At 38.0% G+C, this 14,209-nt stretch overlaps 1 protein-coding gene across 7 annotated transcripts; it reads left to right on the forward strand.

Annotated features, from left to right (window-relative positions):
- Positions 1 to 308: 308 nt before the first annotated feature.
- On the forward strand, positions 309 to 12,439 carry LOC111910025 (uncharacterized). Of its 7 annotated transcripts, none has more exons than XR_008225682.1 (7): positions 310 to 543; positions 616 to 794; positions 872 to 1,030; positions 1,145 to 1,200; positions 1,267 to 1,322; positions 1,664 to 1,729; positions 12,281 to 12,439. XR_008225682.1 is itself a non-coding variant. In XM_023905823.3 (6 exons), the coding sequence occupies exons 3-6, from the start codon at positions 916 to 918 to the stop codon at positions 1,604 to 1,606; spliced, it is 375 nt and encodes a 124-aa protein (XP_023761591.1). In that variant the 5' UTR covers positions 309 to 543; positions 616 to 794; positions 905 to 915; the 3' UTR covers positions 1,607 to 1,716. The 7 variants fall into 7 exon arrangements, 3 of the variants coding, with proteins under 3 accessions (XP_023761591.1, XP_023761589.1, XP_023761590.1); XR_008225683.1 differs by lacking the exon at positions 12,281 to 12,439 and adding an exon at positions 1,950 to 2,130; XM_023905823.3 differs by lacking the exon at positions 12,281 to 12,439 and having other exon boundaries at positions 309 to 543; positions 905 to 1,030; positions 1,459 to 1,716.
- The last annotated feature ends 1,770 nt before the right edge of the window (positions 12,440 to 14,209 follow it).

Genomic DNA, 14,209 nt, shown 5'->3' on the forward strand with positions numbered 1-14,209 from the left:
TCGGGAAACCTGATGAGTACATAAAGATTTCAATCCCAAAATATTATTATTATTATTATTATTACTACTATTATTATTGTTTTTTTTGTTGTTGTTATATATATATATATATATATATATATATATATATATATATATATATATATATATATATATATATAAAAAGCATCTATAATAATGTCTTAAGTACAAATTTTAAAGGCAAAGGTATAAAAAATTAAGCATGATATCTTAAAATACAAGTAAAGTTGATCTGAACTGTTGAATGGTGGGGATTAAAAACACGGGACTGTCACACGAATTGCCAATGTGTTATAATCCAAGGCGGGCAATTCACATATTTTTGAAATCGAATTTTCATATGTCTGGAACCAAAATGGCGTTTATTTCTCTTTCTCGCTCGCTCCATTCAACATCAGGATAAGCCATTCTTCCTGAAAAACCCTAGCCGCTATCAATCTCTCCTTCATTATGTCCTATGTTGGACCGCCAACAGATACTTTGTTCATTGGTCATGTCTGGTTCTTAGAAGTTTCGATTCAGGTAAGAATCCTCTTCTTGATTTCCTTTATTTGTCTCTCTCTCTAAAAACACCGATTATCTCGAATTGTTCAGGTTATCATCTAAATCCCATCCCCACCTATGCAACGATTACAGTGGATTCCGAGATAACTTACATCCCAACAACGATTAAACACCACTGCATCAGTCGACTCCTTCTTCTTACTTATTTGTTTGTATCCTCAGTTGGAATCGAAAATCAAAGCTTCCAAATCTAAGCTGGAGTTTTTGAGGTATAGATCGACTTTTTGAGTTTATATTTTGTTTTTTGGTAGTTTATTTTAACCCCTTTTTCTCCAAACCTCAATAGCAGGTCTTGAAGATATGATTTTTTGAATAATAGGTTTCCCAGGTATGAAGATTCTGAATCGTTTAATCGATATAGGCCTCAGATTTGTCGATACACTTTGGTCTTTCTCGCTTTCTCCCTCTTTGTATTTCGCTGAAAACCACCACCCTCTCTCTACAGGTATGGGTTTAATTTTATGTTTGTGTGGATTTAGTGCATTTGGGTCTAGATCTCTATATATGTATGATTAACTGTGCATGTATGTTTAATTATGTGTGTATGTCGATTTCGTAGGTCTGCACATCAGCCTCTTTTTGGGCAAGAGACACCTCAATCAGAGAGAAATCAAGGTAAGCTTGCCTTTAACATATTTTTTTATGATAATGGCCTGTTTGTTTACCGAATGTGGTTTTCAGTTTTATGTGCTAGGAATCAAAAGAAACTTCAATTCTTCCAAGATTTTGCTGGAAAGGTTTGTTTTTTTACTTGGTTTCATTTTGTTGTTCTGTATGTTAACCGATATTTGACCCAAATCCAAATAATTGGAACGTCAGTCGATATAAAATAATTAGAATTTCAGTCAAATGATCTGAATGGTCTGAAATTAGGGCTCTTACAAAGAAAATGAGGACGCAAGGTTCAGCCCCAAAACAGCCTATTGTGCCTTCGTTGTTGTTACCATTGGAATCCACATACCCAGATGACACCTTCAATTTATTTCATTTTGTGTGGTTGTACTTTATTTTAAATATTTGAATTATACATAAATCATTCAGCATGCTAACTGATATAGTCTTTTGTATGGGTTTTTAGGTGATGAATGGATGTTGATCTGATTTGATCTTCATTGATGGATTTCGTCTCTATATCTAATTATCGGTATATTACTTTTGAATACAAATATTTTCTTCTGAAGAACTTAATTCTAGAATCTTAGGACCTGGAAAGTGGAAACCTGAATACATGAAGGATCTGAATTATGTGTGTGCTTAACAGATGAACTTGAAATTAGACAATAAGCATATAACTCACATATAAACTTTTTAACATATATTTAATAATTGTATTAATACTTGTATTGAAATCTTGTTCATGAAAGGGACAATGTACTCATGTGACTTAGGTGGGTGACTGGAGGATTCGACAACGCTCCTCCAAACTCCTTGACTTTTCATCTTATGTGACCAAGTTTTTTTGTTTTTTTTTTTTTTTTGAAAAGAGCAAAAAAAAATTGTGACCTAGTTTCACATTACTAAGTCTTAGTGTTATATTCTAGGTGACTAATCATCTTGCGATCACTTACAATATATATATATATATATATATATATATATATATATATATATATATATATATATATATATATATATATATATATATATATATATATATATATATATATATATATCTAGGTTTTAAGACCATATGATATTATCGTCTTGCGATCAACCTTTTTGTCACATTCCATAACGTGATTCCAGCAAGTGCGGGTTTGTTCCAATGCTCAAAACTAGTTCGTAAGCACTCATGAACGTTGTAGCAAACGTTTGCTATGTCAAATACAATTTAGACAATCTACACACCAATTCATGACAATCTTCTTTCATATCTACTTCAAACATATGAACGATTGTGGACCATTTGAATAATTCGATTATTCTTAATAACTCAATTATTCAGGAAGTCAAAACATGCAAAGTGTAACAATAGTTAAACAATCAACATATGACAGTAACTTTACTCATAAATAATACTCCTTTATTTAATCATCAAATGTCAATCACATTTATCTATTACAAGTTTCTAAAACGATCTAATCTAAACTAATATCATCCTTCAGCCCAATACTCCTAGCATTCTGCAAATGCTTAACCCTACCCAGTCCCTTCGTAAGCGGATCTGCTGGGTTATCTTCTGATGATATCCTCTTAACCACGAGTTGTCCTTCTTCTACTGGATGTCTAATAAAGTGATATTTTCTGTCGATATGACGAGATCTACCATGATCCCTCGGTTCCTTGGTCAAGGCAACCGCCCCTTCATTATCACAGAAAATTTCCATAGGCTCCTTTATGGCAGGTACAACTCCAAGGTCACCAATGAAGTTCTTCAACCATACTGCCTCCTTCGACGCTTCGCTCGCTGCAATGTACTCTGATTCGCACGTTGAATCAGCTACGGTTTCCTGCTTGGAACTTTTCCAAGTTACTGCTCCTCCGTTAAGGGTAAAGACCCAGCCCGACTGCGAACGGTAGTTGTCCCTATCTATCTGGAAGCTGGCGTCACTATACCCTCACACCTTTAAGTCATCATTCCCCCCCGTCCCCCCCGAGGACTAAAAACCATTCCTTCGTCCTCCGAACGTACTTAAGTATATTCTTGACCGCAATCCAATGCGCTCTGCCAGGGTTCCCTTGATATCTACTGACCATGCTCAAAGCAAAGGCTACATCAGGGCGAGTACAAGTCATAGCATACATGATTGAGCCAACTGCGGAAGCGTATGGTACTCGGCTCATTTCTACTATCTCGGCTTCGGTACTCGGACTTTGAGTCTTACTCAACTTGGCATTACTTTGTATCGGTAATTTTCCCTTCTTTAAATTTTCCATACTAAAACATTTTAGTACTTTATCTAAGTAAGTGTTCTGACTAAGTCCTATTAGTCTTTTACTTCGTTCTCTCACTATCCTTATTCTCATGATATAGGAAGCCTCTCTGAGGTCCTTCATAGCGAAACACTTCCCGAGCCAGGACTTAACCTCCTGCAGTGTCGGGACGTCGTTTCCTATGAGTAGTATGTCATCGACATACAAAACGAGGAAGCTAACTATACTCCCACTGGCTTTGACATATACACATGATTCATCTTCGCTTCGTACAAATCCAAACTCTTTGACTTTCTCATTGAAGCAGAGATTCCATCTGCGAGACGCTTGCTTAAGTCCATAAATGGACTTCTCAAGCTTGCACACTCTATTGGGATGCTTCACATCGACAAAACCTTCTGGCTGATCCATGTAAACATCCTCAGCCAACTTCCCATTAAGGAAAGCGGTCTCGACATCCATTTGCCATATCTCATAATCATGAAATGAAGCAATGGCTAGCATCACCCTAATAGACTTTATTTTTGCAACTGGTGAGAAGGTCTCATCATACTCAACTCCGGGAGTTTGAGTAAAGCCCTTTGCAACCAATCGCGCCTTATATGTGTGCACATTTCCATCCACGTCGGTCTTCTTCTTGAAGATCCATTTGCACCCAACGGTCTTACGTCCGGGCACATTATCAACCAAATTCCAAACTTGGTTGTCATTCATGGATTGAATCTCGCTGTCCATTGCCTCTTTCCATTTTGCAGATTCCGGGCCTGCCATGGCTTCCTTATAACTATTAGGTTCATCTAAATTTATTAGTGTACCATCACTAATATACGTGTCCCCTTCGGTAGTAATATGAAAACCATAAAATTGGGGTTGAACTCTAACTCTTTCGGAACGTCTAAGAGGTAAGGACTCGTCACTTGGTTCAATCAGAGCTTCCTCCTCGGGTTGAGCGCCAGCGGTAGAGGTTCCTTCATCACTCGATTCTTGAATCTCTTCAAACTCGATCTGCCTCCCACTGTCTCCTTGGCTTATGAGTTCTCGCTCTCGGAAAACCCCTCTTCTCGCAACGAAGACAACATTATCATTCGGTCTATAGAAGAGATATCCAAAGGATTTCTGCGGGTAGCCGATGAAAATACATTGCTCACTACGAGGTTCGAGCTTTTCGTGAGTATCTCGTCTTACGAAAGCCTCGCAACCCCAAACCTTGATATGTGCCAACGAGGGAGCTTTCCCTATCCATATCTCGTGAGGTGTTTTGGCAACCTTCTTTGTAGAGACTCGGTTAAGGATATGAGTGGCAGTCTCTAAGGCATACCCCCAGATTGAGATAGGTAGTGAAGCACGACTCATCATAGAACGAACCATGTCCAACAAGGTTCGATTATGGCTTTCTGCCACACCATTCAACTACGGTGTCCTAGGTGGCGTCAATTGCGAAACGATTTCGCATTCTTTGAGATAGTCGTGGAATTCAAGACTTAGGTACTCTCCTCCTCGATCGAATCGAAGCATCTTGATTTTCCCGCCCAATTGATTCTCCACTTCATGTTTGAATTCTTTGAACTTTTCAAACGTTTCTGACTTTTGCTTGATTAAGTAAACATACACATATCTACTATAATCATCGGTGAAAGTCACATAGAAGCGGTTTGCATCCTTTGTGGCGGATCTAAAGGGTCCACATACATCGGTATGTATGAGATCCAACAAACCCTCACCCCTTTCACAAGTACCAGTGAAGGGTGACTTGGTCATCTTTCGAAGCAAACAAGACTCACACGTGTCATCTTCCCTAAGGTCGAATGACTCCAACACTCCATCCTTTTGGAGTTGGGCTATGTGCTTCTTGTTGACATGTCCAAGACGATAATGCCACAAACATGCTTTATCCATACTATTGGAAGAATCCATGCATAAAACATCATTTCCTAGGTTATCTACAATCATCACAGTTTCATAAATTCCATTACACGATATTGCTTCAAAATATAAGATACCATTTAGATAAGCATAAATTGAACCATTCTCATTATTAAACAAAAATCTAAATCCTTGTCTAAACAAACCGTGAAATGAAATGATGTTTCTTGCCATATCTGGCGAGTAGCAACAATTATTCAAATCTAAACTTAATCCATTACTAAGCACTGAAGAATACACTCCAATCTTGGTCACAGACGACGATCTTCTGTTCCCCATGATTAGATTTATTCTTCCATGCTCCACATCCCTATTTCTTCTTAGTCCCTGCAATTCAGAACAAATGTGGTAACCACACTCGGTATCAAGAACCCAAGAAATAGCATGAGATGAATCATTAGATTTAATTGTGTAAATACCTACGAAAGACGGCTTGATCTTTCCATCCTTGATAGCTTGCAGATATTCCGGGCAGCTTCTCTTCCAATGCCCTATTATGTGGCAATGGTGGCACTCTGCCTCCTTCGGGTTAGGGTTGGATTTAGCAGGATCAACCTTGGTCCCCCTAGAAGAGGAACCATCTCGGGACTTTCCCTTGTGGTGGCTCTTAGACGGAGCCTTCCTCTTCTTACCCTTCCCTGCCCAATAGTCAAAACAGGAGCTGCGGGTGGATTGGGAGTTGGTGCAATAGACTTGTCCTTGAGGTTGCTCTCAGCAACCCTTAGGAGACCTTGGAGTTTACCTAGGGCGACCTCTTCCTTGTTCATTTGGTAGGTCATCCTAAATTGGTTGTAGCACGGAGGCAAGGAATGAAGTACCATGTCGATAGCCAAATCTTCCCCAAAGTCGACATTCAACTTGCGAAGACGATCGACATACCTTTGCATCTTTTGAAAGTGTATGGTTAGAGAATCTACATGTTCCATTTTAGTGGTGATCATGTTAGTGAAGATCTCGGAATGTTCCTGCCTTGTGTTTTGATGGTATCTCTCCAATAAGTCTTGGTGCATCTTGTACGGATACATGTCCTCATAGGACTTTTGGAATTTGGCGTTCATTGTGGCTATCATGATGCAATGAACCTTCGTTGCATCACGTTCATGAGTCTCGAAAGCAGCCATTTCAGCCGGAGTAGCGATTTTTGGATTGATCTTCTCGAGCTTCTCATCAAGGACATACTCCTTGTTCTCGTAGCGAGTAATCTCGTCAAGTCACCTTTTGGCAAAGGCTCATTAGTGTGAATGAGCTAGCAGCAGCGTTGTTCGCGTTTGACATCTACAAATAGAAAGGACAAAGTTTGATTAGAATGGAATCCCTAATTATCACCCAATATGAAAAATTAGGGCTAGGATCCAACAACATTATTTACACATTAGAAAAGAGATGTCGTAATCCAACATGCAAACAATTTGAAGGTAAGTGAATGACGATTCACTAATTCTCCACCATGAAAACATAACCTTAAGTTCTAAATGTATTGAGAATTCCTAGGTTTCGATGAGATTCATTGAACTTTTCAATGGCATGTTTAAATCTCGATATGCCCCTCTCGTTTGTGACTGGGATGCCGAGGATCACAAAGTGGGGGTGAATAACCATGCAAATCTACATGGTGCCTTCATTGTTACAATCACCTATTCGATGTGCCGGTAAACCACACACGCTCCACCGAACTATGATAAACAATGAATCACCCTTTGCCACCTTTGCTTAGAACCAATTAGTGTGCCGGTAAACCACACACGCTCCACTAATTTCTTAGCAAGGATGCAAAGTGTAATTTCATGGGTTTGCATCAATTCATTTTTCCTAACGTAACTAGGATTGGGAATTTGAAAAACATTTAGTTAATTTGTATTTTAATATTATACTTTTAATGAGGAGATAGGGTTGCCCTATCCTACCCGTTCGGCTAACGACCATCCACCGATGAAGCAAGCGGTGGGTGTGAGTGTACACCCATTAATCGCCATTTTATAGGCTGCAACCTTATACCCACCTTATAGACCGACTTCGTGAATGAGGTCTACTAACGGTAAGACTAACATTTTAATTATACATACATACATATATATATATATATATATATATATATATATATATATATATATATTAGTCTTGTAATATTATATTAGTATAGGGTTGAATTTTAAACTTGTAAAATTATAGGGTTTGAAATTTAAATTGTCTAGATTAAACTTTTAATCACAAAACATAAATTTCAAAACATGAGGACAAGTCTTAAACTTTTAAAAACATAAGGGATCAAATAACAAATAATTTAAACTAACCATTTAATCTCATAATTATCCATACTTGAGGACAAGTCTTAAACTTTTAAAAACATGTCCTGGATCTTTCAGTTGCCCCAAATCTAACCTTAATTTCGATATATGAGAACTCCCAAATTTCAGTTTCAAACGCTTTCAACTCCATCATTACCATCGTCATCATCATCGCCTTCTTCATCAAGGTTTATAAACCTCCAATCCTCATCCTCTGTTCATAAACCTCTAATCCTCAACCTCCAGAAAAAACCTTAACCTTCATCTCACTTCTTTAGGTGAGGAATTGGATCAAAACCATTTCGAGAGGTTGGAGATTTAAAAGAATTATTCATACACATTTTTTGGCTCCTGTAAATGCAAACATATCCTATTTTGTAGCAGCTTTTGAATTTCTTCATGATCTGTTAAGGGAGTGTTATGTTACGCGATCTTCTTTTCATCTTCTGTTTACATCGATTATGGGAAAGACTACAAGTTACATTGATTATGAGAAAAGATGCAGAAATCATCTTCTCCATACAGCAATCGTCTCCATCTTCACACATGCAAGAAACCAACCCCTGGAATACTTCATCTTCCTTCTCTAAACCTTAGATAAGATACCCTCTCTCAAATCACTGATCTCTTGCTTCTTCTCTCAACTCACATTAGTAAACACCACAAACTACTACTTCACATCCAACGAGTTTAGGTTTATTTGGTATGTAAAGAATGATATCATACTCAATTTGGGGAAATCTGGTTCGTCTTGTGTTTTATTGGTTCATCTCTGGGAAATTAACGAATGGTTAAAGGGACAATCCACCTTACCACTACCATCTATTGTTTGTTCTTCTTCTATATCCAAATATTCTTATCTAGATATGGGTTTTTATGTTGATATTAGCATCAATGGGGTGGCTTTGGTGATGGTTGTCAATGACAAATTTTCCTCACATGGATGTCGTGGTTATTGTTGGGTCAAAAAAATTGGTTTATACTTTACTTTTCTAGAAAAATGTATTTTTCAGTCATGTAATAGGTGTTTACGGTTGTGTTTACGACCGTGAATGGGTTCACAGCCGTGAACACATTCATGGCCATGTCTGATATATATAGATGTTAGGGGTGAGGAGTGGACGGTATAGAGGAGCTTAAGTGCGTGAAACTCAAGGTGTGTTTCAGAGAGAGAAGAACTAGTGTGTGTGTACTATGTGTATGGAGCATCATTCTATTCATTGAATACATCATAGATTCACTTATTCTTCTTCTCCTTCTCTTTTATTTTGATCTAGCATCATCCGTTTGATTAGGATTCCGCACCATCAAGCGGATCTGATTGATACACAAGCAGATTTGGGACTTACAAGTGGTATTAGAGCTTGGATTGTATAAATCATTTTTCCAGATCTAGAGCGTATTTATCTTATTTTTGAAGGATTTTTGCATTTTTGGATAGCTCTTGGCAAAATAAAGGGGGTTTGTTCTTTGCATTTTTCATAAAAAACGAGTTTTTGATTGAGTTTTGGAGCAAAAAGTGGCAAAAATCGTTGGTTTTTTTTTTCATATTTGCGAAGTGTTCATGACCCGGAAGAAGGGTTTACGGCCATTGAAGCTTTCTCGGCCGAAGAAGCATTTGCAGCTAGGGTTTCTCGGCGGCGGCATTTGCGGCTAGGGTGTCTCGGAGTTTACGGCCCTCGGAGTTCACGGTCCTCGGTTGTTTGCTGTCCGAGGTTCACGGCCAGTCTCGAGGTCACGGTCCTCGTCTCGTTCCCGGTTTGCTTTTTTCTCGGCCAGCAAGCTCCAACACGTGCCCGGTCGGTCCTCGCATCACAACTCTTCTTAAAAAAATTGGGGGTTGCAAGGATCGAACCCGGATCTCTTGTTTTCAACTTGCAGCCTTACCAGTTGAACCAGCTTGCCTCACGTTCCATTCCTCCCGGATTTAATTCAAAAGGACTCCATTTCGGTTCCTAATTTTCGCAATTTTAACACTTTCAGCCCAAAAATCAAGTTCTTTTTATTTTTATGTTCCATTTTCTTCCAAAAATTTTAGTTTTTTATTTTTTGACTTTTGATCTCAAAAATTGATTTTGACTTTAAAGTTTGACCATTGACTTTCTCGTTTAACTTTCAAATTCTCAAATTTAGCTTTTCAGTTTGACTTTTAAGTTTGACGTTTAAGTTTGATTTTCTAAATTTATCTTTTAAGGTTGACTTTTGAGTTTTTAGTCAAAGGGCATTTTTCATAAAAATGAGTTCAGCATCCCTCTCGGTCAATGACGTTTCATGTACTCCATCTTGTGAAACTACTATCAAGTTTCTTTGTGAACAAATCGATTTATTAAAAAGAGAATGAGGAACTTAAATATGAGGGGTACCAACTTAGGAAAGGCCAGAAACCATTGAAAGAAGAACTAGAGGCCAAGACTAAGGACTTTAGGAAATTACAGACAGAGTACAGTGACAAGTGTGTCCATTATAGATATCTTAAGAAAGATTTTGATGCTGTGACTACCAAACTTGATGCATTAAAAACCAAATATAAAGATGCTGAATTCAACTATAAAAAGTTTGATGTGTCAAGTGAGGTAGTTGTGTCCATGATTGACAATTTTTTAAAATTTAAAGATAATCAAACCAAGGGTCTAGGGTATCACAGGGTACCACCTCCATTCAATGACAATTATAACCCACCCCTCGAGACCAATGAGGAAGAAATTCCTACTCAGTCTGTGTAACAAAATTTGAGAGCCTCCCAAAACACACACACGTCACAACAACTCTCTCTAAGTCTCTCTAAACTCATCCATTTCTTCATCCAAAAATTCTCAAGACTTTTGCTTATGTTTCAAGAGATTTTCCAAAGATAATCATCATTATTTGGTAAGTTTTTACTTGTCTAAGTTATACAACTCTTCTCTCTTGTAAGATCATTCCTTCTAAACAAGTTTTTGGTGATCACACTCCTAGAAAACTCTTTATGTTCGAGATCTTCCAAGAAAGGTTGCTGAAGCGGAAAAACACATCACTTACTTCCATTCTTCTTCAAAAACCGAACCCACAACTCAAGGTGAGCTTCATACCCCTCTCTTTTTGGTTTTTATGTGTTTTATGGGAGAGAATACAAGAAAATGTGTAGATCTATGTGTATGTGTATGCTATGTGTGATTTTATGCATGTATGTGTGTTTATATGTGTTTTTATGATGAACATGTAACCAAAAAGGGGTGATACTCGAGATCTATGACATGAGAAAGGAAACAAACATGATCTAAGTTATTTTACACTAAACAAGTCAAGAATAATAACTTATAAGATTATGATGAACATATTTCCAACATAAAACCCATTTTTGGGCTTAAATTCTCAAAAATACAAAACTTGGGTTAAAAATTGTCAAGTCACGGTTTCTTAAGGGCCAAAAGAGTCAAAACGGTTTCCATAATTGTTTTTCTAAATATTAAAATTTTCAAAGGAATTGAAATGTAAATTTTTAGCTTAATGGGCTAATTTTGGGCTTTTGGCGCAATAAGCCCAAAATCGCGAAAAATGACAACTAAAGGGGCTAAAATGAAACTTTCTTCAAAACAGGGGATAAAAAGGGTATATTTCAAGGGTAAAAAATGCTTTTTATTTCCAAAAAGGATAAAAAATGTAAAGTTTTTGGATTTCGGGCCAAAACTGTAAAAATTGTGAAAAGTTGGGTTTTAGCCGAAAATTAATATTCTAAAAGGACTAAAATAGTTAACAAAATAAATTTTGAGTTAAAACCATCATTTCAAGAAATTTATGATACAAAGGTGTCTAGAAAATGTTTTAAGGGCTAAAAATGTCTTTTCTTTTATATAAAGGACTAAACTTGTTATTTTTATAAAAGGAAAGGTGTGAAAAGGGTCAAACTTCTACTTTAAACAAATTACTTCATTGAGTCAAAATACAAAAACCACGACTGCCGAAAAATCGAAAGACGAATACACGTTTAACTCCAAATATCGTTACAAATGAATCGATCGGTCTCGAACCGATACCATTACAACAACCGTAAAATCGAACCCTCCAATAGAAGGACTTTCAATAGCTTTTATGTGCTATTGGGCCCTAGTAGCCCATTATTAATGCTAGTAAGGTCAAAGTAATCAAGTGCAAGTTGGACCATCGTGTCTTTCGCATCCCCGACAGCCTAAGGTACTTACGATAGTAGCATGACATAGTACTCCACTTCTCTTCGTTCGCTAAGGCTTACGAGTAATCAAAGTAGATGGAATTAGGACATTATTCAATAGTAATCAAGGTGGTGAAATCAATATTCATTCGATGTGATGGTACAAAATTTGTAATCACGTATATCTTTCGACATCGGAAAACATCGGGTTTTCCGGAGAAAATCAATACTATTTCATTCGGAAATTCTATAACTACAATACAAAACACCCTTTTTACATATATGTTTTGAAATCATTCATGCATCAACTTATGGATCTTCACACTTTGATAAACTAATGTCTTGTCAGAAAATATCGAATTTTCTAGGTTTTACAAACTATACAAATCATTTTATTCACAACTTTGCTTATGAACTCAACAACATTTCATATGTTGACGTTTTCCAAAATAACTTGTATTTTCAGGTAACAGATAAGCAGAAGGGTAATACCAAGTACGTTAGAATGTTTTGTTTTGAAAGCTCTGAAACAATTTGTGTTATGAATGTGTAATATGTTAAAACAATGTACTTGATGTGAACAATTCCAGTTGTAATATATTGATGCATGGTGATGTTTATGTTATGATTCATGTATATTGTTTGTGATAATATTCAATTAAAGTCACGCAAGCCCTCGGACGTTTCCGCCGTCCGGTTCGGGGGTGTGACAGGTTGGTATCAGAGCTCTGTTTATAGGGAACTAGCATATCTAACCACACATTGATATGCAACTATAAACCAAAGAGGGACTAACACAACTCTGGACAAAACAAATAAAACACAACGATAAAACATCTTTGCTTGTGTGAATTAGAAAACAGAACATAATACCAAACCAACAAAGATAATGATATCATCTCGGTTAGCCTGATCAACTGCATTTCCTCCGAGGTACAACTATCACATGTCCCGAGGAACTCACGATGGTAGGAAAACCTAAAAACATACCCTTTTATCACCAAAAAGAGAACATCAACTCAATCTATACAATAATTGAAGTGTCATAGGAGTGATGATTGTTTATTCGTATACCTCCTCTCAGTCACCATGGAAGGGAGCATCAGGGCATTCAGTTTCATCAGGTCTTAGTGGCTCACGGGATGATTGAAGATGAGCCTCAAGGAGACCAATGGGGAGCACACGACGTGGGGCCTGACGAGTACACAGACACTGACTACAAGTTCGATGAGGCTGAGAACGACATGGAGGAAGAACAAGACTCTGGCGAGGACTCTACCACAACACCTATCAGCGAGGCGCAGCAGGACCACCCCGCCCCACCAGTGAATCCCGCAAGGGAGAATCGCTTCCCAGAAGCTGAGATTGCCGCCCTGCGGCAACAGTTATTCGCCATGGAAGCACGAGCAGTGCGAGTTGAGCATGAGAGGGATGAAGTCATTGGAGAAATGACTGAGATGGCCCAGTTTTTGGTGCAACACTTCGGTATATGACCTCGCTGCCGTCATAGAGCGCTCCATAGAGTGCTAGGAGTAGACTTACCCTACTATTACTATGATCTACGCTATGTTGCATCTACTCTATGCTTAAGTGATTACACTACTCATAGAATCGTTATGCTACCGACTTGCACCACTTATGTATGCTCTTTTGAGAAAAAAATTCATGTATCAAAGTATGGATAGTATTAATGGAAAATTTTATGTGTTCTACTATGATGTTGTAATCTGCTATGTGTTATATATCCATAATTGTATGCTAATTTGAGAAACTACTTAAGTTCATGCCACACACCTAGTTTATAGGATCATAATATCATAAAAACCATAGGCACTCAACATCTTTCCGTTCCATGACAGAAAGATGCCTCAACGACCAACTCGCGGTAACCCTAGGCCAACCCCACCCGAAGTCGACTCAGCTGCATTCCAAGCGGCTGTATCTGCTGCGGTCACCGCAGCAATGGAACAAATTCATCAAGGGAACAATGGAGGAGTCAACGGACAAGGGGCTGGAAGTTCGAACAACGGGATCAATCAAGGACCTACCAAAACGTGCTCCTACAAGGATTTCACCAATGCCAAGCCACGAACCTTTAACAACACTGGAGGAATGTTAACCCTGAAAAGATGGATGGAGAAGGTGGAATCGGTGTTCGAGATATGGGAATGCCCTGAGGAGATGAAGGTGAAGTTTGCCGCATGCACTTTCGTTGACCAAGCTCTCACTTGGTGGAACGGACACGTAGAAGCCATGACTCTTCCTGTAGCTAATTCCATGCCATAGGCAGAGATGAAAGAAATACTGATGGCCGAGAACTGCCCTCGAGGCGAAATTCAGAAAATGGAGCAAGAGTTGTGGAATTTCATTGTCCGAAACTCTGACATAGATGCCT

Source organism: Lactuca sativa, chromosome 8 (genome assembly GCF_002870075.4).
Source record: "Lactuca sativa cultivar Salinas chromosome 8, Lsat_Salinas_v11, whole genome shotgun sequence".
NCBI lineage: Eukaryota > Viridiplantae > Streptophyta > Magnoliopsida > Asterales > Asteraceae > Lactuca > Lactuca sativa.

Coding starts and splice junctions, on each gene's coding strand:
- LOC111910025 (XM_023905823.3), top strand. CDS start 916: ATGAAGATTCTGAATCGTTTAATCGATATAGGCCTCAGATTTGTCGAT. Junction 1,031..1,144: donor CCACCACCCTCTCTCTACAG/GTATGGGTTTAA, acceptor TCGATTTCGTAG/GTCTGCACATCAGCCTCTTT. Junction 1,201..1,266: donor TCAATCAGAGAGAAATCAAG/GTAAGCTTGCCT, acceptor TGTGGTTTTCAG/TTTTATGTGCTAGGAATCAA.